This window comes from Anoplopoma fimbria, chromosome 11 (genome assembly GCF_027596085.1).
Source record: "Anoplopoma fimbria isolate UVic2021 breed Golden Eagle Sablefish chromosome 11, Afim_UVic_2022, whole genome shotgun sequence".
Taxonomy (NCBI): domain Eukaryota; kingdom Metazoa; phylum Chordata; class Actinopteri; order Perciformes; family Anoplopomatidae; genus Anoplopoma; species Anoplopoma fimbria.
Window position 1 is genome coordinate 1,128,981 of NC_072459.1, and position 25,568 is coordinate 1,154,548.

The 25,568-nt window shown below is 40.2% G+C and overlaps 3 protein-coding genes across 4 annotated transcripts in view; all 3 read left to right on the forward strand.

Moving 5' to 3' along the window:
- Positions 1–5,812, forward strand: part of LOC129098820 (small ubiquitin-related modifier 2-like) — an 8,328-nt gene extending 2,516 nt beyond the window's left edge. Inside the window, exons 1-4 of one of the 2 annotated variants that reach the window (XM_054607929.1) lie at positions 119–282; positions 1,166–1,297; positions 3,668–3,739; positions 4,385–5,812. In XM_054607929.1, the coding sequence (XP_054463904.1) occupies positions 208–282; positions 1,166–1,297; positions 3,668–3,739; positions 4,385–4,447 (342 nt within the window). In that variant the 5' untranslated portion in view covers positions 119–207 and the 3' untranslated portion in view covers positions 4,448–5,812. Of the gene's footprint in view, positions 1–118; positions 283–1,165; positions 1,298–3,667; positions 3,740–4,384 lie in introns of those variants that run through there. The other variant, XM_054607930.1, reaches the window with a different exon arrangement.
- Positions 5,813–6,569: 757 nt separating this feature from the next.
- Positions 6,570–17,292, forward strand: LOC129098189 (jupiter microtubule associated homolog 1-like). Its single transcript, XM_054607175.1, has 5 exons — positions 6,570–6,766; positions 9,333–9,472; positions 13,170–13,318; positions 14,459–14,489; positions 16,624–17,292. Exons 1-5 carry the CDS (start codon positions 6,711–6,713, stop codon positions 16,773–16,775), a joined length of 528 nt encoding a protein of 175 aa, XP_054463150.1. The 5' UTR covers positions 6,570–6,710; the 3' UTR covers positions 16,776–17,292.
- Positions 17,293–21,781: 4,489 nt separating this feature from the next.
- LOC129098956 (uncharacterized) lies at positions 21,782–24,129 on the forward strand. The gene is made up of 4 exons (XM_054608098.1): positions 21,782–21,881; positions 21,958–22,290; positions 22,771–22,895; positions 23,639–24,129. The coding sequence occupies exons 1-4, from the start codon at positions 21,815–21,817 to the stop codon at positions 23,726–23,728; spliced, it is 615 nt and encodes a 204-aa protein (XP_054464073.1). The 5' UTR covers positions 21,782–21,814; the 3' UTR covers positions 23,729–24,129.
- The last annotated feature ends 1,439 nt before the right edge of the window (positions 24,130–25,568 follow it).

Consider the following 25,568-nt stretch of genomic DNA (forward strand, 5'->3'; position numbering starts at 1 on the left):
CACACACCTGTCTATATAAGACCTTACAGCTCACAGTGCATGTCAGAACAAATGAGAATCATGAGGTCGAAGGAACTGCCCAAGGAGCTCAGAGACAGAATTGTGGCAAGGCACAGATCTGGCCAAGGTTACAAAAGAATTTCTGCAGCACTCAAGGTTCCTAAGAGCACAGTGGCCTCCATAATCCTTAAATGGAAGAAGTATGGGATGACCAGAACTCTTCCTAGACCTGGCCGTCCAGCCAAACTGAGCAATCGTGGGAGAAGAGCCTTGGTGAGAGAGGTAAAGAAGAACCCAAAGATCACTGTGGCTGAGCTCCAGAGATGCAGTAGGGAGATGGGAGAAAGTTCCACAAAGTCAACTATCACTGCAGCCCTCCACCAGTCGGGGCTTTATGGCAGAGTGGCCCGACGGAAGCCTCTCCTCAGTGCAAGACATATGAAAGCCCGCATAGAGTTTGCCAAAAAACACATGGAGGACTCCCAAACTATGAGAAATAAGATTCTCTGGTCTGATGAGACCAAGATTGAACTTGCTTCTACTCAATACTGAGCAAAGGGTCTGAATACTTATGACCATGTGATATTTCAGTTTTTTGTTTTTTTTATAAATTTGCAAAAATTTCTACATTTCTGTTTTTTTTCTGTCAAGATGGGTTGCTGAGTGTACATTAATGCGATTTTAGCAAATGGCTGCAATGAAACAAAGGGTGAAAAATTTAAATGGGTCTGAATACTTTCCTTACCCACTGTATGTGTGTGTGTATATATATATATATATATATATATATATATATATATATATATATAATCATACTGCTATTTAACTTAATGACATGTTGCTCTTCATTTAAACTGTTCACTGTTGATGCTTCATCTTTTATCACTAATCCATAACTCATCTTATAAATGTCAACAGTAACGACTTACAAAAGTTTGTGACAAAGATGATCTAAGATTGAAGCTCTAGAAAAAAAAAAAAAAAAAAATCTATAGAGAGAAACATGCAGTTCTGCAAAGCTATAACCCAGAAATGAACAGTGTTTGTAGTCAAATGTCAGCCATCTTGTAATTTATTTGTTGATCTTCTAACTGATTAATCAGCTCTGGTTCCCTTTGTGACTGTGTTTACTGTTTTTTTTGCTCTCTCTAACTTTATCGATCAGGAATCAGTGAAGACAGAAAGCAACGAACACATAAACCTGAAGGTTGCCGGTCAGGATGGATCGATAGTCCAGTTCAAGATCAAAAGACACACGCCGCTCATCAAACTCATGAAGGCCTACTGTGACAGACAGGTGGGTGTGGCTCTACATCCGCACACAACAACCAGAGCTGATTCATTGTGAACATTCAGGATGATGTCATAGGTTCATTTCCTGAACCAGTGGTGATGAATCAGTGCATTGTATTCGACCACAGAAACCGATCTCACCATACGTTTCCATAACATGAGGCCAATGTGTTCACTTATGAATACTGCCGCTTAGGTATTTAATGAAGGTTAGCTTTGATATTCACCCTCCGCTGTGTGCTTGTTCTGATATTTAGCTTCGTATCACCACTTAATTAAACAAGCAATGTAGTGTTTAAAATAGAAAACAGTTACCTGGATTTAATTGTAAGACTGTTTTTGTCTGCAGTGTTTAGGAACTGTCCGTTTATAGATTTATTATCTTATTGGAGTGAAAAGGTGCAGCACCTCCACTGCATGTAATACAGCCTCTGGGGTTGCATTCTTTGGAATATGTTCAGTAGATGACCCCTAAAGATCCTCTTGTTGGTTCTGGACAAACCTCCTGATGTCTCTTAATGAATATTATTAGCCTCACCAGTGTTCACAATACTCGGGGCCCAGAACCGGCACACCTCGATGTACTGCAGTTATTAATCAAAGTATTAGGCTTTTCCTGTTATGACATGTCAAAATGTCTGCCAGTAAAAAGGCTTATCAGAGTCAAATGTTTTTGTCAAACTGTTGCAGAGACCTTGTTATTGTCTTAACTGTGTAGACGGTGTGGAGCAATGCTTAAAGAGCTATGTTGCTAAGCTATGCTGTATTTACATCATATGGTAATAGTTATTGGCATTGCTTGATGGTTTAAAGAAACCTCTTTGAAGCATGCACATGTTTAATCTTGTTTGAAGACACAAAAGTGTCATTATTTTAAGTGTTTTTACATTCATGCACTTAGTGACTGGAAGTTTAAGCTTTTGTTTTACAGCGTTTTAAATAGCTGTAGTTATGTGTGGGCATTTTACAAGTATGTATCTTTTTTTTTTTTTTTTTTTTTTTTTTTTTTTTTTTTTTTTTCAAGAGTTAGTTACTTAGTTAGTGTTTTTATTCAGTCATCACACACAATACAATGTATACAGCCTATATATAATATAGTATACAATATAACTGGAAAGACAGAAGCATTAAGCTTATATATGCCTATCCTACATTCCCTCAAGAAAACAAAATATCTAAAAAAGAAAATATATATATATATATAAAATAAATATATATATATATATATTTCATTCAGACTTGTAACCCTCAAAAATATTTATAAACAGTCCTTTTGAAAACCAAAAAAGAGTTTCACATTCTGACATTTATATTAGATTATTAGAATTGTTCCATACTTTAACCCCAACAATAGAAATGAATCTTCTAGAGTAGTGACATACAGCAGTCTGCTAAAAGGTCGAACTTAAACACAAGCCAGAAGAGTTATTCATCATGTTCATATTTTCCTCAAAGAAGTATTGTTCATGGTTTATTGGCCATAATCCAGTTCTGCTCTATGACATACAGTCCTGGCTACAGAATCGATGCAAATCACTAAATATCTGAACACAGCTTAACCCTCTCTCGCCCCCTCAAAAACCAAAACCTCCTGATCTACCCGTCTCTCTGCGACTCCACATGTTCATCATAAAAGATGTTTAATCTTTAACATCAACAGTTATGAGCTGAATGACTTCAGAAGTTGTCCTTTGCCATCCTACTTGTATAATGGGATGCAGGAATGTTGACTTATTGTAATTGACAGTAACGCTGGGATGAGAGCCAGTTTGTTGTCAATTGTACTGTACTCTTGATTGTAACTGTGATTGCATGGCTACAAAACCATTCTGAGGTTTGATAACATTTTTACATTCTGAAGTATCTTTATCAGTTAAGAGAATGTCCAATAAAAACGCATCATTTGATATTGTTTTGTATTTGAAGGTCAAATGAGGTCTAACTCTCTTGATGTTTTCTGTTCCTTACCCTGCAGGAACAGAGATATGGTTGTCATGCAGCTCTTTTTTTTTTAAACTACAGTGAGAAGCAGATGTTTTTCTTTATTCCTTTATTTGTATTTTATAGCAATATTTTTATTTTGCCTTAAAACTTAATACAATGGAATGGAACAGTGAGTTCATCGTTGTTAGAGAGTGAACTTCACTCGCTACACTTCCCCAGAACACATTTTGAGACATTGGTTAGAACAATCTTTGGAAAATGTTGCTCTCATGTATCAAATATAGAACCATCCTTAATTCCCTTTGTTAGGCTGTGTAGTGTTCAAAGAGGTGGTCAAAGTCACCTGACCCATTTTTAACAATTTATGAAAAGGAATGGGAATTATGAGTTTTTAATTTACAACAATGGTTTCATGTGTTTGTCTCTCCAGGGACTGTCAATGAGGCAAATCAGGTTCAGATTTGACGGACAGCCAGTAAATGAGACGGACACGCCATCACAGGTAAGAGTGAAGCTTGTAGACTGTAAGTTCTTACCCAAAACAAACTGCTTGAATCAACACATACACAGTGAGCTCAAACAGGCTTCATGCACCTCCACATGTGCATTGCATCTTTAAGACATTCTTCTTTATGCCCTTTCATGGGGAAGCTCAAACTGGTGATCTGGATATTTTATATTCCTTTTTTACCCTCTGCAATATTAAAAACGCTATGGAAATAAAGTTCTATATGATAGTATATGACACCTTAAACAGATGCCAACTGACTTGCTGCAATAAATGGCTGAAGTACACACAACTTGCATGTTATGGCATTTTATTGTTGTACTGTTTACTTGGCCTCCATGGTGCCATTTTTCCTGTGCAAACAACAAACTAAAGCTTGAAAAGAGCTCAATCTCAGCCCTGAGGCTCAATACATGTAACTGCAACATCTTGACACAGGAGCACATCCCTTCTCTTCTATAAACACAATTTATCTCCTCTCGCTTTACAATTTTTGCCAAATAAAGCCAATTCATCTAGCAAAATTAAACAAAATGCAGACCAGCTGGGTGTGAAACGTAGCAAAGAGATTGCACAGAACTTCAGGCTTATCAAAGTCATGTGACACGTGTTTATATAACTTTTTCTTTGACTTAACAGTTGGAAATGGAAGATGAAGATACGATCGATGTGTTTCAACAGCAGACTGGAGGCCTCTTTTAATCTTCACCGTTTTCCTCCTGAACACAACCGACCTTCCCGGCCCCTGATCGACAGTGGCCTCTTGTCTCTGAAGATTTCCATGCAGAAGAAGTTTTCCTTTCTCTGCACTACACACATCTGCTGTATAGTATTTTCATTCTGGCCCTTGTTACTTTTCAGTTTTTTGTTTTTTTTACATAAACCACACCCAGGTTTTGTTTGTTCAGGCTGTATTGTGGTAGATGTTGAGGACTTCTTCTTGAAGGGTTGCAGACAGATAGGACAGGAGAATTCATTAACAGACTTTACTGAACACATGTTGTTGGTCTCGGTTTGGTGTAAATCTGTTCTTAAACTGTATTTGATCCCTTAGAGAACAGTATGTCCTGTTTGGTAATGGGGCTGCATTGTCATTTGGTTTCTGTTATCTTCAGAAAAAATATTTGAATTTTATACATTTTTATATAGTAGTGGACGTGTAAAGAAATGTTTTATTAATCGGCCAAGCTTCATATTTTGGGAAGTGATGTCTCAGTTAAGGAAAGAGAACCCGGGAAAAACATTTTATGTAATGCTACGATAAATTAAATACAATTCTGATCTCCATAACGAGTCTTATTTCAGACTAGTGTAAACAAAACATCCCCAAAAACACATTTAGGTGTTTATTTGACTTTACTTTGTTTATATGTGATTTTTGCTAAATTCATGATAAGTTAGAAATATATAATGTCTCATTTGCATCTTTAAAAATGAAAAGTCAGAAAAAGGTTTTACCCTTTTCACCTGTTTTGTCTTTAAAATGTATGACATTTTACAATACATGTCTTTAAAGGCAGTTTTCTTAAAATTAGTTTTTTCTCATAAAGTGTTAGCATTTCTGATAAACCAAAGTTTCCACTTTCATTCCTATCTTTCTGAAAGTTTCCTAAAGAGCGGTTTGTTTATAAATCATTCATAGCCTGATTTATAGAACATTTTATTCCTAAATACATGGTGAAAATTGGTTTGTTTTTTATGGCTGTTGACAGTATTTTCTGATTTATAGAATGAAGAGATATAAACATGTCCCTCTGTTAAGACCTTTGACTCTAACATGTCAACAAAATGAAACAAGAATTTTGAACCTCACTTTATTCAATGTTCAGACTTCTGTTCTGGAAATGTATGCAAAGTAGCACATATTTATTAAGATAATGCCTCATTTGCATATTTATAATAATTTTCCAGAAAACTTGTGATACAAATAAATGATTGCCTTAATATAAATCATTAACTAGGGAAGTTTCACAATGATATATATTAGTTAAACATTTTACCTTAGTCACCCGGGGGTGTCTCCCCTTTAATAAACATCTGTATTGTCTATTAAGATGCTTGTTTAAATAAAGCTATTGTCTTTTTGAATTGGCTTTCCAATGTGGTAGATTATTATTATTATATTCCTTTATTGATCCCCATGGGGAAATTCAAGTGTTGCAGCAGCTCAACTACACAGACACAGACAATAAATACACATACTATACAACTACACAGACAATAAATACACATACTATACAACTACACAGACAATAAATACACATACTATACAACTACACAGACAATAAATACACATACTATACAACTACACAGACAATAAATACACAGACATACACATACTATACAACTACACAGACAATAAATACACATACTATACAACTACACAGACAATACATACTATACAACTACACAGACAATAAATACACATACTATACAACTACACAGACAACATACACAGACAAGACAATAAATACACATACTATACAACTACACAGACAATAAATACACATACTATACAACAAAATAAAGATAGAATGATGATAGATGTTCATGATCAATGTGAATAGATCAGATAGCAGTGGGCAGAAAGGCCTTCAGGGATGTGGGCTCTGCTGCCATGATGCAGAGACCAGCCACCAACAAGAGAGCAGCTCTGTGACCTTCTGTCCAATCAGAGAGCAGCTCTGTGACCTTCTACCCAATCAGAGAGCAGCTCTGTGACCTTCTGTCCAATCAGAGAGCAGCTCTGTGACCTCCTGTCCAATCAGAGTGGCTGAACGCCTGTGGGCTGGGCCTTAGTGGGCTGGCCCTGCAGAACCGACGGCTCTGGTCTCGGCTGTGCGTTCTTCAGTGTCGGGTGGAGTCTACATCCCGTCGCAGCTCTGCGGGGAAGGAGGAGGCCTGTGTGGGTGTTTTTACTTGTTTTTTCTCTCAGTGACTATTTGGTTGAAGTACCTGCATCAAGATGACGACGACAACCACCTACAAAGGGATGGAGCCCGGGTCTAAAAGCAGCTCCAGGTAAAGCAATGCAAAGGGATCTGAAGGGAACAAAAGAAGTGGGATGCGGCCGAGCCTTCCTCCATAGCTCAGACTCCTCTGCTCCTCTGCTCCTCCTCCTGCTCCTCCTGCTCCTCCTGCAGCCTGGAGGACGGGTTTAGACGTCTGTCACATAGTTAATGAAGTTAATCTGGTGGCTGAGCACCACATAGGGTCAGATATCAGGCATCAGGTATCTGGTATGTGGTGTGTGGTGTGTCTCTGGGCTCTGGGCAGTAACTATGCATCAAAAAGCCAATAAGATACAATGTAGCGTCACAGAGAGAGAGAGAGAGCAACAATGTAGCGTCAGAGAGAGAGAGAGAGAGAGAGAGAGAGAGACATAGAGAGAGAGAGAGAGAGAGAGAGAGAGAGAGGCCGCACAGTCACCAGCACATGGAGATGACTGTGGAGGAAGAATGGAAGTTAGGAAAGACTTGTATCCTCTGTATGAGTAGTGTTAATAGACTGACTGTGTGTGTGTGTGTGTGTGTGTGTGTGTGTGTGTGTGTGTGTGTGTGTGTGTGTGTGTGTGTGTGTGTGTGTGTGTGTCACTGATGATGCGTTCATGCTCCTCTGCAGAGAAAGCTTTCATTTTCACGGCTGTCTCTTTAATAAAGGCTCGTGATTCCGCCCATATAAGTCAGATATGGAGAACTGGTTTATTATAAGGCTGTTTCTTTTATTATAAGGCTGTTTGCTTTATTATAAGGCTGTTTGCTTTATTATAAGGCTGTTTCTTCTATTATAAGGCTGTTTGCTTTATTATAAGGCTGTTTCTTTATTATAAGGCTGTTTGCTTTATTATAAGGCTGTTTGCTTTATTATAAGGCTGTTTCTTCTATTATAAGGCTGTTTCTTCCATTATAAGGCTGTTTTTCCTATTATAAGGCTGTTTGTCCTATTATAAGGCTGTTTGTTCTTTATTATAAGGCTGTTTGCTTTATTATAAGGCTGTTTATTCTATTATAAGGCTGTTTATTGTATTATAAGGCTGTTTGTTCTATTATAAGGCTGTTTGTTCTATTATAAGGCTGTTTGCTTAGTGAGTGTGTTAAATCTCGGCCCGTCATTAAGCGTTCTGAAGTCGCATGCTGTTTTCGGGTGATGCGGGGCCTTTGGGTGGGGGCCTTTGGGGCCTTTGGGTGGGGGCCTTTGGGGCCTTTGGGTGGGGGCTTTGGGGCCTTTGGGTGGGGGCTTTGCGCCAGCTAAGCCTGCAAATCTTCCCTCAGCTCTTAGCTTTTGCTCCTTTTTTTTAAGATCTTTTTTTAAAGATCTGCTGGTCATTTCTGATGCGACCAAAGGATCCTTGAGCAGAGTTAAGCTCAGATCTTATTAGGCCATCAAAGCCTCCCACCCTTCCTTATCATGCCATCTTAGGCTCTTAGGCTCATCTCTGTCTGCCCTAGCTCCTCCGGCCTGAAGCGGCCTTCCAGCTTTCTAACATTAATGCCATTTCCCTGATATTATTTGCAGTTTCATTCTAGGGTGGGGTCTGCTGCCAGGCAGCTAAAAGCTTTTCCCCCCATCGCAATCCGTGTGGAAAGCATGAGCTCATCCTCTCTGGCCAGGAGGTGAAGTCTGGTTTAGGCATTACTGTCACAGCCAAGGGTGACGAGCACGAGTGTGTATACAAGAATTGATTAAGGAAATTCACAGCAATGCAGTGGCTTTCTTTGTAGTTTTTTGCTTTGAGAGCCTGAGTTGTTTTTTTGGACTCCCATCTGCCCGCCTGGCCCTCGGACAGCTGCTCGGTGTGTCAGCTGGTGGCTTCAGGGACTCTGAGGAGGGGAGAGTTTGCTGGAAAAAGAGGGAGGGGTCAAGCAGGGGCTCTGCAGACACCAGATTCTGTCGTCCAGCCCCAACTGTCCTTCAGCACACTGAGGAAAAAGCGGTTTCCCGACTCATTATCGGCTCCCTTTTGTTCAGCTTGTGCTGGTAGGAATGTCGGTGGAGAGTGAGCTTTGTTTACCATGAACTGGTCTCCATGCAGCATTTCTATATTGTTCTAGAACAGCCTATTTATTAGCTGACCTATATTAGCCGTGCACATCAGACTTTTCACCTCCATCGTGTAAAGTTGACCCAGAAAGAGGCTCATTTAATAATGAAATTACAAAGCTGCCAGGAACTGAGCCAAACCCCTCGTGTGTCACTGCAAAGGAATCTGCAGTGAGGAGAGGCAGCGGCCAGCCAGCGATACACTCTTTGATTGTATGTGACTGGAGTCAGCTGCGGGGCAGAGATTGTCTGTCTGACAGGCTGACAGCCGGGGCTTAGAGAGCGAGACCTTGCTGGTGGCCTGTGTGTGTTTTGTGTGTGTGGTATGTTTATTAAAGGGTTAGGGTGGAGTAGCGAGAAGGCTGCAACTAGCTTTAGGCACCCTGATGTTATATTTGACTATTGATTTTCTTTTTTTTTGTTGCCCTGTGCAGCTGATCAGCGGCATGTGACATGAAGGCCTTGTGTTTTAGTTTGGCCTAAATACTAGGGGATGGTAGAACAGTGTCAATCAAATCATATTATAATCATCATTGTTGCTTCTCAGGGTGCTACGGCCGCCCGGCGGGACCTCCAGCATTTCCTTCGGCACAGACGACAACTCGACTCCCCGCAAGGACAAGATGGCCTCCAGCATCTTTGCAGAGCCTGAAGACCTCCATGCTCATCGGAGGAACAATCCACCCAGTAACTCAATCTAACATCCCTTTAACCCTATCTTTACTCACTTTCCATGTGACTATGCCAAAGCACTGAAACAATAGGGTTTAGATTTACAAGATAACAATAACAGCTGTTGGAGTTCTGCACCAGGGAGGGCGTATAAGAAAAAATGTCTGTGCAGTTTAATCTGCTAAAATTAGACAGAACTACCAGAAGCTGTAAGTAAGCATAAAGCCACATGGACTTGATTCTTCTAAGTTGAGTGTGGAAAAGAGACAACTAGAGTGTTATTAAGTATTTTTCCATTTAGGTTGTCAGAAAGAACAGCCCTGGAGTACTGGGATAAGGGTAATTTGAAGCTAGGCATTTGTTAGATGGGGATGAGGATCAGCCCTCAACGGAAAGAAATGGGTCAGTTTAAAAAATGTGTCAAATGGTGAAATGTGTGGCCTTGTATTTACACAAGGGACGTTTCACTTTGGGTACATGAGGAGAGGCAGTAGGTAATAGGAAACCTGTGAGTGGCAATTTAACATTACATTACATTACATTACAGTCATTTAGCAGACGCTTTTATCCAAAGCGACTCACAATAAGTGTATTCAACATAGGTATTCAAGAGAACTACTAGTCACCAGAAGTCATAAGTGCATCTCCTTTCTTAAACAAGCATCTAAAAGCATAAACCAGAGCAAAAGTATAGTGCAGAGGCAAATTACTACAAATACAATAAGTGCTAAGCGGAAGGCTCAGGGTAGTACTTCTTGAAGAGACGTATAAAGTGTCGAGGTCCCTACAGCCAATGAGGCTAGAATGAAAAATGACTGTAGTCTGACATTATTGTGCCTGCCAGTATATTGATAATTATCCAGGTAAAGCTTTAGCCAAACATAATTCATTCTCTTCTTAAATATGCATTATCCTTCCTGCTTGTAATTAAGGATATAGTCGGTGTGCATAAAGAGGAAGAATCCACCCCCACAGCAGTACGATTCCATTTCTGCTCAAGGCCGTGAAGTTACTCACAAGCCAGTGATCACATGTCTTCACACTGGTCACTCTGTGGGAATCAGTTAACGTGGTATATCATGTTTTCTGGATGTGTGGACAGTGAAGAATTTACCCTAAAATCATTAGTTCAGCCTCTGACCTTTATGGACGGCAGCTGCTGACAGTTACAACCTCTTCCTGCTCGCATTGTTTCACTTGGGTCTAGGTCAAGTTCAGGGGAGCCTTCTCATAGTTTTCCCATTTTTTTTAACGGATACAACTGGATGAGGATAATTGTTTCTGCCTGAATGAGGACGATTTATTACCATACCAGGTTTTATAGGCATTGTGTTATCTGTCTGGCCTGCCTGTGAACTCCTAGAACAGACGAACAGGCCATCCTGAGTAGATCCTTCTTCAGTATGAATGCTGTCCTGCAGTACGTATCCACGCTTCACCCTTTGTATAGCTGTTAGTCTTAGAAGATGCTTCTTTGCATTTTTGCCATTTTCTGGAATTGGAGTTAAAGGAAACGTATGTAGATGTAAGGATTCCTACGAAAGGTCCCACCATGGTTTCAATGTAGAGATGTTGCATTTTAAGTAGTACTCATCTTAAAGCCACCTGGAAGACCTGATGGCTGATTTTCATGATCATTGAAGACCTCAATAGACTGTAAGTAGAGTTTATATTGTAGATGGTGGTCATTCAGAATAAAAACTATCTATTTGCTGCCTCAGAATCCCTCTATAATCTGTAGACCTCACGTTGAATCCATCCACCTTTATTTTTCACCATGCTCCCCCTCATTGATAGGAACAAGCTCCTGAATTTCACCAACATATCTTCTAAATAGTTTGGCCTCCACTCCAAACCTGCCAGCCCCTCAACGACCACAACTCACAGAGCGCTAACGTAGCACACGACACCTGCCGCCACCCTCACCCCGTGCTTCATCCTTCTCCCCTCTGGCTGCAGATATAGACAACTATTCTGCCAAAAAGCATTCAGGCACTTCTGCCTCAAACAGCCTGGGCACTGTAAGAGACTTGTGCTGATGTTCTCGTTTGTTGATACTCTGTGTCTGAGTGTCATGAACTGTGAAAGCACAAAGAAACCACTTTAGGGAACAATAAAGAATGAACAGTTTTCATAGGGACTATTGCTTCTTTAAAAAGTATTTTCCAATAAAAAAAAAAAAAAAACTGTTCACGCCAAGATATGTTGATGGAGTGACAAGGACATTACTTCTGGAAAGACAAGACATTTATTCAAGAGGTATTTTCTGATGCTTCGATCAATGAAATTTCATAATAGTGTCAGAAACTGATATCTTAAAATCAGAGTAAATTCATCTGAAATTATCTTCCACTAGGAGGAAGGGAGAAAGTGTTTTTTGTGATGAACTTAACAAATAAGGTGGAGAAACTGGTCTTAAAGTGTGTGAAGCTTATTCTTAAAGTTGGTTAGAAACAAATCACAAAAAAAGTGTTCAACTGCATGAATGTGCTGATATTATGTTCATGCTTACATAAGCATAGTGTGAGCCGGAGCCTTTGGCAGGTTCTTTGTCAGGATTTTATGGGTTTTCAGATACCAGAGCTGTTGGTTTGCTCAAGAGCCACCCGAGGATCACTCTGTACTCGGAGAGGAGGCCAAGATGGAGACCAGCAGCAGTATGGGTGTTGTTCCTACCTTCAAGCTTGTTTGTCCAGTGAAGCCATCGTTAGCATGCGTTTCTATCTCTGACCCAGGAGACCTATACGGTTAAGTAGAAGGATATGTGTTGTAGTGATGGCAACATAATGCATCGCTGCAGTCTGGTTTAATCCTCTTCCATTTACTGTCCAGAGCATTGATCAGACTCAGCACTGTGGAGCCAGTAATGAAGGAGGTCTTGTTGAGCGATCGGGGCTCTCAACAGAGCTGATTCTCTTCACTCCATTAACAACAATGGCCCCTCCCACGCTCCTCCAGCAACCCGTTGTTCCCCTCAGGACAAAGACCGCCTGTCCCCTCCCTGGCCCTGGGTTACCTTATGTGGCTTTATATCCCCACAGAGAGCCAAACACTGGGCTTTAAAGCTCTTCCTGCTGAAGGAGAATACAGGCGCTACGGGGTTATGTGACTTTTGGCTTTCATGTTGTGTCTGCCTGGAACCGTTCCACTGTGTTTCTGGGTCTGATGCAGTTGCCCAATCGGCTTTGGTGATGTTTTCTGTCAGTTCTCAGAGATTTTTGTCTCGTGTTATTTCAGTCAAATTCCCTCCTAAAGCTGATGTTTTGTTGAAAATCTGACAAGATGAATCTTTTGGTGAGCAGGGTGGCCTCGTGGCTTGGAAGCATTGGGGTCCGGGGTTGGCTTTGTAGATAATTGGATTAGTGTCCATATGGTATGAAGCATGAGTCATGTTTTGTCATTTGTCTCCTGTGTTTCCTGTCGAGCTTCAAAATAATTGATTGGCCAAAAGAGGGGGAGGGAAATCCAATAAAATAGACTGCTAGCTAGTGTATGTTGTGTGTTTTCCTATTAACATGTTTTTTGGGGGAGTTTTCTTCTCTGAATCGAGTCTCTAAGGATGGGGGTGATGCATGCTGTACAGATTGTAAAGGCCTTTGAGGCAAATTTGTGATATTGGGCTGAATAAATAGACTTGATCTGACTTGACTATTCCACTCTATCACTCTTTAATGTGTTTTTTGTTCTTTCCTTCTCTCCCTTACCTTCCCAGCTGGGGAAGCAGCAGGAACCCTGTGCGGAGAACCCTCAGCCCCACTGAGGCGATGCCAGCAGCCTCTCCTCTTCCCCAAGAACCCAGAGCCGGAACTGATCACCATCCACAACTCCGGGGCCGCCTTGGTCTGGAACCAGAGACGAGAGGTACCGCTCACCTAGTGTGACAGCCGCTGTTTCCAAAACAAGAGCCTCAGCCTAGTTTGGGCCTGGAAAAAAAAAAGCACACAGTCATAGATTAAGTATAATTCTAAACAGTCCAGTGGGACTTTCATTGGGGGATGGATGACTTAATCCATCTATTTGAAACAGACCCAGGATGTTGTTTGATCGATATTTGTAATCCCTGCGGAGGTTTAATTTTCCATCTGGGAATGTGCTCGTCATCCCTTACTCACATGGGTAGAATTTTCTATTTGAGCAATTTAAATGAGCTATTAAGAGACGGTGAAACAGGACGTCTGTTACTGGTGGTGCACCGGACCGTTGGATCCTCCTCATGGGTCGTCATGCATGGGAACTGTGGATTAAATACACAGTTTAACGATCTTGGTATTTTATCAGCCAATACTCAATAAAATATGAGATTGGGATATTGGTATTAATGCTTTCTATTCGCTGATCCCTGATCATGTTAAGTTGTGAACAACAAATCCCTAAGAGCTAATGCCGTTGGCAGCACCGGTGCAGCTAACGTATGGAGGTACCATTCAGTTGCATTATGGTGCGTTCATGCTCTATTCAGTAAAAATGATTATTGGGCAAATGTTAATTATTAAGTTATCGTGATGCGTTAAAATGTAATCTTGTAAAATGTCGATTTTGTCAAGAAACATTAATGAATACAGTTGTTTGAAGGAGATGCTTCACGGCAAACCTGTTTAGTATCCTAGCATTAGCTCTTAGAAGCATATAACACATAAATAAAACTACGAATGCCAAGTTTGTTTTATGATAATAACCACTATAGATGAAAATTAAAAAGTAAAAGCAAACACTGACTTTGGGGCGGATTGCATTAATATTCAGAGCCTTGTATATCATCTGTTATAACAAGATGACTCCAAAAACTATCTGTATCTGCTGATCCCATCCATGACTCACAACTGTGAGTTATGTGATCCGGTGCACGTCTATCTGTTACAACATATAATCCCCTCGCTCTCTAGAAGTCAAATGAGTCAGAAAACAGGAAGACAAGAAGACATTTTTGAATTTACAGGTGAAAAAGGTCACTTTGGTTCTGTGAGGATATCTGATATCTTTGTATTTGTGTTTTCATTGTAGGTTGAAAATGGCCAAGAACCAGCAAATACTGGTAAGTAACTCTTGAGCTGTTTATAAAGATATTTAGAATGTCTAAACAGCAGAGCATGACTCAGATTATTCAGTGAATAGCTCCATGGTTCTCTGTAATAGATCTGGTTATTCCACTTTCACTGCCTCTAAATGTGTGCTGTCCCATGTGCTGCTGGCATCCATTACTTGTTTTCTTAAAGATACAGTGCACTCCCTTTTCTAAGTCAACATCACATGATCTCTTTGATGTGGTTCTTCCCTGTCATGATGGCGTGATGGTCTGGAGTCAAGCAGCTGTTCTTTGATGGCAGACTTCACTTAGAATGAAAAGCTTTTTATTAACCTCCAGGTGCACGTTTGTACCAGAGTGGCTGACTGCTCAGATAATGGCCGGTCGTACCACACATCTCTATAAGTGTTTCGGAATAAAAGCTCACCTACTGGCCCTGTTTTTGAATGGGATTGGAATGTGTGTGCGCTTTTGAAGTAGATATTATAACAGAGATGTGAAGGACTTCTGCCGGTTTATCAACACAGTGAAGCTCGTCTTTCTTTGAAACGTGAACCGGACAAACGGACAGATTTAATGGCGTAAATGTGTGCAGCTGTTTTTCAACGAGCCGCAATCTGTGTGCGTCTGATTAATAAGACATCCGCTCACTACACGCACACTGAAGGTGAAGGGGAGCTTATTGGTCAATGTCACTAAGCACAGGAAAGACATGATGAGGTCGTGATCTTGATCCTGAATATTTAGATTGGCCGAAATTCAACTCCATCTCAGAAAACATATTACTCGTAGAACGATGCTATTTCTATTTTTAGCATATTTCTAATAAGTAATAGCAGGCAATAAACAAATGGATACAAAGTGATATAATAAGACAAATCAAAGAAGCACAAAATACACGTACATTTTTCAAGTTTGATGGTCAAAAACCACAATTTCCAAACTCGTTTCATTTCCAAAGGTTTTGTTTCTAATAATCAGGCTTTAGTTTTTATAAGCCTATATTAAATGCATGTTTATTTCTGTCACTACATCTTTCTTTGTGGCTCTTGTAAAATAAAACCTCCAGTAAATCCAGCAAAATACATATTCGGCTTTTGTAACATGTTTCCTCTTATTATTATTATTATTATTATTATTATTATTATTATTATTTGCATGATCCTCCCTTAAATACAATGTGGAGAAAGGCACACCTTGCAAACACTCATCATCTAATGCAAACTGCAACTCCAGCCTAGTTCTTCTGTTTGAACACGTTTTCTATTCTGCACCAAAAGTAACCCGAGCATCGGCCTGGAGAGCTTCTGGATCCACGTAGAACAGGCTGCCTGTGCAGACCTGAACTCTCCTGCACCAATCTTCTAAAATATGATTTAATGCCGTTGTCACAGCAACCACACCACCCCCTCTGTTATCAAGCTGAGAATATTTGAGTGTCCATTAGATTCTCAGATCAGTGTTGCCCTTACTTGTGACATTGCAGTTGTGAAGTCCTCTTGAATGTGCAGACCGTACAGTAACTCCGGCCCTGATGGAGGACGAGAGCCCGATGCTTCACAGCTGTGACTTCATTACAGATGCAGCTAAACTCACTCAAGTACTCTTTTAGTGAATATATATTAAGTCAAAATCTACCAAAAGACCAGAGGCTGACTTATTAACATTTGTAATAACATATAAAATGTTATTTTTATAGAAAATGATATACATTTTAAAGAGAATTGCATTGTAAATGTGCAGTTCCTACATATCAAGGCTAAAACCAAAAGCAAACACACAGCTAGATTTTGCGGACACATAATTGAAGTGTTGGATGTAGTAGAAATTCTATCAAATTTAATGAACTAATATCTTTTAGTGATATTATTATAATTATTAGTATTGTATTGTTTTATGGTTATTATATTGATTTCAAGGTCATTATTAAGAAATGGTAGTGTGTTTTCTCTTCATGTGCAGTATAAAGGTTTCATCTATAATCTGAAAGAAACCTAAAACACGTTCTACAAATGTTTCCTCTCAAACTCTCTCTGAAGCTCAGCTCTCCTGTGATGAACGCTCTCTGCCTTTGTAGGGCGGAGCAGTTTGTTTTACCAGATAAACATTGTCATGCGTCTCTTTCTCTTCACTACACCTGCAGAGTATCCTGACGGTGTGGAGGTGGAGCAGCAGGAGGAGCAAGAGCAGCTGAAGGAGACGACACAGCCCTCCGCCCCGTCGGGAGATGCCAACGCTGCCGCCGGCGGCCGAAGAAACCCACCTGGTGGAAAGTCCAGCCTCATCCTGGGTTGAGACCACTTGTTTTTTTGTTTGTTTTTTTCATTGGAACGCTTTTTTATTTTTTAAAAGATAAATACCCCCATCACTCTCTTCCTCCTCATCAGACTTGTCACCTTCTCTCCTGCTTCACATGCACTCACCGCCGTCACGTCCATGGACCCCTTGTGTCCTCTCCCTTCCACCCTTAAACCTTTTGTTTTGATCCTTTTTTCTATTAAAATAAGAAAACTGTTGACAAAAGCACTTTATGTATCTCTCTCTCTCTCTCTCTCTCTCTCTCTCTCTCTCTCTCTCTCTCTCTCTCTCTCTCTCTCTCTCTCTCTCTCTCTCTCTCTCTCTCTCTCTCTCTCTCTCTCTGTCTCTGTCTCTCTCCCCCCTCTTCCATTTCAGCCCATCCTGTAGTGCATCTCGCCTGCTGGGAAAGGCATGACGTTTAGCTTGTCCCCCATTCTTCCCTGTTGTAAATGGTAAAGGAAAAAAATAATAAAAAAGATTTGATGCGTGGATTTCTAAATACAATAAAGATTGATATGAATTTGCTGTGGCTGACTTCTCCTTTTTTCATTCAATAGTAAAACAGGAATATTTGATTTCATTTTCTACATAAAACATTTAGATAAAGGCACATAAAGTTACAAAAAAATGTTAAATGTTCCTGTGTATTAATAGTTAAACACAGAGCTGGATATTATTTAGTAGAGTTGGATGAAGACTGCAGACTGAGGCGGTGGAGAGCAGAGACAGGCTCTGTAGCTGGAGATCTGCCCAGCAGAAGTAATCACAAAAGCCTCCTCCCAGTGCTGCCAGAGGAGTAAACTGCATGTCTCTTCATGACATCACACGCTGGATATTTGGCTCTCTGCAGTCCGTCTCATTTAAGAGAGGCGGCTCGTATTGTTGAGTAGGATTCAAAAAGTTGAAGTGATTCATGCAAGATGAAATGTTACAGCACTCCTCAAAGATGGCTTTATTTGGAAATGCTTGAGTTTATTTGGATGCAGTACATGCATTATTCTTTTCTTTTTATTCTTTTCATATTCTCACATATTTAGAGAGCGTACTTGTATGTTATTTTAGAATGTATCTTGGAATGGAAAGCTACACAAATAGTGGTGAATCCTGACAACTTGTTTTCTGCATCCCTTTTTGAGAAACAAGTAAGAAATCCAATTTGTTTTCCTTATTTTCTATCCAATTATGGGACTTATTCACTATTAAAAATTGCAATTCAAACGATTGCATCTGAGGAAGACAGTAGTTCTGTTGGCATTGTGAGATACAGTCATCTATACTTGGTGTATTTATGCACATAACTCCTTCAGCTGTTACAGCCATGCTGATGCCAGAAGTCCCTACATATTTATCTTATGACTAATAACAGCGTGGAAGCAGAGTAGCAGAGACGAGGGGGATCGTATATGTTCAGTGCCTCAGATGAGTCCTTGAACTAGTGAACTATAAACCAACTGAGATGGAAAGATGCACTTAGCTATCCGTCAGTTCTTGTTGCAAAAAAAGAGGCTTTCAATACAAAAAGATCACTTCTGATTATTCATGTTGACTCTGTAAGCCTCTTACTGTGAAGCTGGAGGACCTCTTAGCAGTAATAACACACTCTTTAGACATAACAGGGAATAACAGCTAGTTTGACAGTTTTTCTTCTGCAAGTCTTCATCCTGGGCCTTCCACTACTTTTGCATGCTCCATATTGTCTGGAACAGTGGCCTCTTCTCTCTCCCTCCTTCCCTGACAGACCCTGAGCAGTCTGTGCAGAGTGCTGTGGCACAGCGGTGTGTTTAAGCCCTCATCTGCTTTGAACGGCATGCAGAGGTCACTTCAGATCAAGAAAAGAACTTCCTGTCCTGGAGGCACGCCAGGATGTCTGAGTTCCGTCAATGAAGGCTTGTTCTTTGGTAAGTGCTGTTCCTTTTAGAATACCTAAAGACAGAGTCAGAATGGATTTCTGCTGATTTTTTCTTTTGTACATAACACCCACCTATTCTTTTTTTCCTCTGTAGCACACAAATGGCACCCTGCGGTTTGCTCTTTTGTCCAGGTCAACAGCTAATCAGTAAAACCCACATTAGAAACAGACCATAAGTCTATCCCCCATGATCATCCTACTTATCTTTCTATAGAGACGGGAGATTACCATTTTCCTCCCCCGCAGCCATATGCTGTTATTAAACCGATGTCTGTGATTAATGCGTTCAAGCACCCGTGCTCATTTGCAGCTTGGATGTATTGACAGGACCAGCTCACCATGTGCACTCCAGATGAGGCCGCGTGTGTTCCTCTGGAGAGGAAGAGGATATGAGTGGGTGGAAATGAGGTGAGTCATCTCTGAGTGACATAGCAAGCAATCAGCAGATCAATAATCCCATTCAGGCACAATGCACTGACTCAGCAATCTAGATAATTGCAGGAGGAAAGACACTCTCCACGGAGACCAGCTCTGGAGACAGCCTTCCTCCTCTACGTGATTATGTTGTTATATAAAGAAGCAATCTGTCCTCTCTGTGACCACAAACAGAGCCTCCTGAAAGATATAACGCCTTCCTCCCACCAGAAACCAGAAACAGGAAGCACTGGTTGGCAAATGGACAGGGCCGTTACCATAGCGACGAATGGGAGCAAAAAAAAAAAGCCCTCCTTGGGATGTCTGCTCCGGCTCACGTTGTCTCTCTTTAACCGGATGAGACTGGAGCAGGGGGATGGACGGGGACCTTTTTGGATCCGTCCCAGGGGAGGCACAAAGAGCAGGTGGGGGGGAAGCCTTTTATTGATGTAATTGATGTTGATGTTTACAATTCTCTCAGGACAGTGACATCTTAATGGCTTTTTGTTTAGGTCATTTCTGCTCCAAACTAGACGGGTCAGCATCTCATATGACCGTAGAAACCTGGAGAGCAGAAAGGAGCATTACTGTGATTTCACTGTGTCCTGAATATGAGGGACGCTATTTCATTTTAGTGCAAAAAAAAAAAGATTCTACATAAGTAATTGAGAGATTGTCTCATCATATCATTTTTAATGAATTTCAGAATTCTGATTTACAAGGAGGCTCATGTGTGGAGATTCTAACTGCAAGATTGCATCCATGCTCATAAAATGTTCTTTGTCCTTTTATTATTCTTATTATTTTTTATTAATGAAGCGTGAACAGGACAATCGTTAAATGCAAATTCCATTAATCTCCATTGTATTGGGGTGAATGCAGAAATCTCAGCAAATAAATGAGCATGGGGATAGACAGACAATGTTTTATTCTTTTATTCCATTTGTTTTCCAAAACAACCCCTTAAATCTTGTCTTCATATAACCGAGTGTTGTTTTATGTCAAACTTAAAGATCCAGTGAGGTGTTTATCCTCGTAGACTGTAGATCTGAAATCTCAACATTCACTGTTTTTAGTTTTTTACTGTCTCTGTATGATTATATCCATATCACATATCAGTAACACTTTACTTTAGCCCCCATATTTAGCATTAAGAAGCACCTTATTAAATGGTTTGTAAGACATTACAAAGACATTTCAAGTGTTTAGTAAAATACAGTATATGTCAACAATTCTAACCTCTCTTATGAAAACATATTTTATATTTTTACAATCTTTTACTGTATTGTCATTCATTATTTAAAAAACAGGAGTTTTAGCATCAAACTATATTTTATTTGAATGGTTAACACTTCGGCCACTAGAGGGCAACGCAAACACTGTGAAACAAAGGCCTTCCACCCTCTACCACAGTAAACACTCAACTTTTGACCTTCTTTCAGTGAAGAATATGCATTGACAAGCTCTCAGAAACATTGTGTCTGATGCTTTAGGGAGATTTTATGACGAACAGTCTAATGTTCAGCTTAACAGTAAGTATGAGTTATGTGACCTCTGAGGGAGACAAATAATCTGTTTTTGTCTCTGTGATAAACTGTTTCATGCTATGTGTGGGTATTATTATTGTAGTTCAGATTAGATAAGTAGTTATCTTATTCTCACACACAAGTTTTGCATGTTGTTGGTAGACTTTAGGTCAAAAAAATTCTAACACTTCCTTTTAAGCCTTTATATTTCATGTGATTCCTTCTATGCAGTCAATGTCAGCACAGCTGTCGTCTGGTTGAAGCTCATAACCATTACATTACATTACATTACATTACATTACATTACATTACAGTCATTTAGCAGACGCTTTTATCCAAAGCGACTTACAATAAGTGTATTCAACATAGGTATTCAAGAGAACTACTAGTCACCAGAAGTCATAAGTGCATCTCCTTTCTTACACAAGCATCTAAGAGCATAAACCAGAGCAAAAGTATAGTGCAGAAGCACTTCCTTTGTCTTTCCTGCACAGCCCTGGGTGGCCCAAGCACGACTCCTCACATGTGTAGTGTCTTAGAGCTCATAAAGCTTTTGCATCTCTGGGATTACGATTGTCATTTTTTATTTTGTCTCTGTCTACGTTGAATTTGACCGACCCCTTTTACACAAATGTTTTCTGAGCCAGTGAGGTGGTTTCTCTTTCTTTATATGAAACATGCCATTAGCTGTCATCATATTCATTGCAGTCTGTATGTGATCTACTCAGAATATATTCATCTTTAAAACATGCAGCATATTGTACAGTTTAGTTCATCAGCTGTTTAAAGAGTTTAACTATTGTGACATTTAGCTTAGTAATAATTAAAACCTCTTCTTTTTACCGTAGAACTTAATCTGATCCAAATGGGCTTCAAGCACTGTGAGGTGTTTGATCTTCTTCTACTAACACTGCAAATGCACTAGTGCATTCTCTCAAAACATACCACGAAATGATAACATCTTGCCTCATGCTTAAAACAGTCAAGTGTTAATCTACACTTCCGGTATGAGCACTGCTTCATCAGAGATACTGATGATCACGTCATCACTTTCTCGCCCACTCCACACACCTTGATGTAGGTCACGTGCTCGTAGCCACATTTGGTGGCGTGGGTGAAAAAAGATTCAAATTTCCGACTGAAGAGTTAGACGTGAAGTGAAGCGCTGTGTGACAGTCGCTCTCAGCATGTCGGCTGTCTATTTAAAGCTCATGACCATCCTTTGTCTCTCCTGCACAGCCCTGAGTGGCCCAGGTGAGACGATTACATGTATGAAAAAGAATAAAACGCATGTGTGAAGCTTTCTCAGATGTCATGTCTGTCTATGTAGGGAGCAGTGGAGTGCTATGGAAGGACGTTGGAGAAGCCGTCACCATCCAGTGCAGACCTGATGCAAAGGACCAAGAGTACCTGCGTCTGGAGAAGGGTCTCAGTAATGACCAAATCTATTTCACAGATGGCACCCCGGGAAAAAAAACCATCTCCACAAAATTCCAGGGAAGACTTCAGTTGCATGGAGATTTCCCCAACATAACCATCCTCATCAAGAACTTGACCACTGAAGACACGGGACCCTACTATTGCATGTACTCGAAGTTTGACCCGAAGTCAGCACAAGCCGTAGACAGGAGAGGCCTGGGGTCTGTGCTCCTGGTGGTGACAGGTGAGCCTCTCAATTTATGTATACTGACGAAATATAGAATATATAGAAGGGCGACATGGACATTACAACATAGTCCAACAACGCGTTGTAATAGTAAGCTGATGTTACTTATTCAGAGGTGACAGGAAAACATTCATTTACAGACGATTATATCCAGTCCAGGAACTAAAGCCAGGGGTTTCATAGTGCCTTCAAGTGTCTGATACATACTAAACTTACTTATTTCATATGTTTTCTGTTCACGATAAAAGGTAAATAAAAGACTCACATGATCAGTAGAAACTGGTACAGAAGCTTCATCCTTTTTATATAAAAGTGGAGAATTTCTAATTTTACCAAAATGGAAAGTCGCATAAGCAATATGCAAAATAAATATCCCCAAAAATGCAGATGCCATAGACAATTTAACATTATGGTGGTAAAGATGAGGAAAGCATTCACAATGGAGTCTCAGTTTAACACTCTGTCTCTGGACGACAGACACAGCGACAGACACAGCGGAGGAGCAGCAGTGTGACGTCAACCTGATCATGGTGGCTGTTGTGATCTGTGGGGCTGCTCTGTTGGTCATTACCATATGCATCCTCATATGGCTCATCCTCAAGGTACCCATGTGTTTAAGTCTGTGTGTCTGTGTGTGTGTGTGTGTGTGTGTGTGTGTGTGTGTGTGTGTGTGTGTGTGTGTGTGTGTGTGTGTGTGTGTGTGTGTGTGTGTGTGTGTGTGTGTGTGTGTGTGTGTGTGTGTGTTTCTTCATTTAAATGTGTTTGGCTATGACTCACAAAGCCCTGGTGGAATCTCTGGGGCTGTTTCCATGTTTCCTGTAAATCTAAAAAGTACTCATAGTACATTTATGTGTTGAATTTACTCTTTCAGTTTGAAACAGAGGTTTATTGTTAGTGTCACTTTAAGACCATATAATAGTAGCAGCATGACAGCAACGTAAGTCAGAGAAAAATGTTAAATCTGAATGATTCTGTTTGTACATATGTGTGTGTACATACAGTATGTATTTGTATATATTGTAGTATATATATATAGTATAGTCGTGGTCGTGACCCCTCTTGAAATAAAACCTTGAGACCTCTTTGTATGAAAAAGGCATCTCGAGACCAAGACCCATCTCAAGTACATATATACAGAAGTTGAAGTGAACCACTGTTGATAATATCTGTTATACAATGTTGTGTCACTTAAAAATGTCACTTTTTTTATAACATCATGTTGCAAAGCATCCAAGAAAGATGCCCCAGTAAAGACCAGTTGCAAAAACACAGGATAACAATCCTCCTACTTATTGTGTTCTAGCCGTGCGTGTGACATGTTGACATCGTTCTCTGTTGTTACCAGATTACCACAAAGAAACCGCGCCGCGTCCCCAACAATGATGTTTATGAGGACATGCGTGGAACAATCAGACGAGACAGACGAGAGACCTGAAACTCCCCCATCTCTCTGCAGAGGCACAAGTGATGCACGAGAAGCAATGTTGCAACTCAGCAGGTTCTGCCACTTCTCTTCAGGCAGCACGGCCATACAATGCCAGAACACCTGCACAACGAACAGAATGAACACACTGTATGAAAATACAATACATCACTGTACTTGAAAGTACAGAGAAGAATCTTTTTTTTTGTCTTTCAGTAGCAAGAAATCAGAGCTGACATGTATTTTTTTATGTAAATATGTCTTCTTTAATTTCATACATTTCTTATAGATTTCTACAAAGAGATGATTTATCGTAAAAAAAGACAGGGTTGACTTGAATGTCATATAAGTTGATACTATGTATTGTGATTATAAACTGTAATTATTGTCTACATAAATTAAACAATAAACTAGTGGGATTAGGAGCCAATGTCTGAAATAACTCACTGAACCTGGTGGTTTTGTGGCACCGCAACCATGACGCCATGAGATGTATATTATGTGTGTTTAAATTCAAGTCCAAGTAATGGGAATGAATTACAAGGTAAACCAGAGAGGGAGGTTACTATTACTTTTGTAATATTTCTCAAACGGGACAATGAAAATTAAATTAAGAGAGCAAAGTTAGAGAGAAATGTTTGATCTAAATATGTCAGACCAGTGTGCACCAGAAGAAAAGGGCTGGTCCTTTGTTTACTGTGTCTGGTCACCCTCAAGCGTAAAAAGGTTCACTCTTTTCTTTGGAGTAACACTAGATTGGATTAATTAAGGGAAACTCCAACTTTTAACTCCCAGTCAACCACTTTTGAGTTTTCTCTGAGCTGCAATGTCAGACTTTGATGATTGATGAATTATGTAGATTAGTGAAAAGAGAACTGGGTCTGATTTTACACTGATTCTGCTTTACTGTCTAAGAGATAACGTCACAACAACACATTTAGTTTTCAGTCAGTGTTTCTTATTTTCACACCAGCTTCAGCCACCAACGTCCCACATCAAAACCGTCCATTTGTTTTTCAGAGTCACTCTTGACTGACAGACTGTTATTACATTAGAACACGGGAGATTCAGTGAATTGTTTTTGACACTAAACATATTTTTTAACAAGTCAAAGAAAATGTTAAACCACACAAGAAGAAATAACCTTTTAAAAAGTAGTAAAATAATTTATTAGCGGTGCCAAGTATAGCGGAGTGCATGTTTTCACTAATGCAAACACTGCATTTTCAAACACTGTAAATGAAACCGCTGAAACTATGTATGTCAAGACAAGTCGCCTTCAAACTCTGGTCCAAGAGACACCGTATGAGTCAACATTAGAATGTCACGGAGGAAAAGAAACCTCGTCTTGTGGCAGCGACGGGAGAATGTTTACTTGTGCGGTGCGTCCGTGTGGTCGCAAGCTGTGAATCTTTTCCTTCACCCAGCAGCAGAGATGAGCCCCAGCACTCAGTGTGAAATGTGTGTTTACGCCTGCTGTGGGGCAAGTGTCAAGGTGCTGCACTGCGAGTATGCAGTAGTTCTGTGTGTGGTGTGGGTGTCAGGAGGGGGGGTAACTTATAAAAACTTGTAAAAAGACCAGCGAGAAAAGGAAACTGGGCTTTGAGGTAAGTGGTTAGACGGAAACTGAGACCCTCGTTATCAGTCGAGAAACATCGGCGCCTTTAGAGCAAGAAGCCCAGCACCCCTCCACCACAAGCTCTCAGTTCCTCTACAGAGAAGCTCGAGAACAAATGCTTTGCTTTATCTTTCCACTTTAGCAACTCAGACTAAGTTTGGTACAAGTGTAGAAAACTAGTGATTGTGCAGCTGCAGCAGTTTCCATACCTATCATAACTTGTAACAGGAAACA

Excerpts from the sequence above, each read along its gene's own strand:
- LOC129098189 (XM_054607175.1), top strand. The coding sequence starts at position 6,711 with ATGACGACGACAACCACCTACAAAGGGATGGAGCCCGGGTCTAAAAGC. Across the intron at positions 6,767-9,332 it reads GGGTCTAAAAGCAGCTCCAG|GGTGCTACGGCCGCCCGGCG; the intron begins GTAAAGCAATGC and ends GTTGCTTCTCAG. Across the intron at positions 13,319-14,458 it reads TCTGGAACCAGAGACGAGAG|GTTGAAAATGGCCAAGAACC; the intron begins GTACCGCTCACC and ends TTTTCATTGTAG.
- LOC129098956 (XM_054608098.1), top strand. The coding sequence starts at position 21,815 with ATGTCGGCTGTCTATTTAAAGCTCATGACCATCCTTTGTCTCTCCTGC. Across the intron at positions 21,882-21,957 it reads CACAGCCCTGAGTGGCCCAG|GGAGCAGTGGAGTGCTATGG; the intron begins GTGAGACGATTA and ends CTGTCTATGTAG. Across the intron at positions 22,291-22,770 it reads TGTGCTCCTGGTGGTGACAG|ACACAGCGACAGACACAGCG; the intron begins GTGAGCCTCTCA and ends TCTGGACGACAG.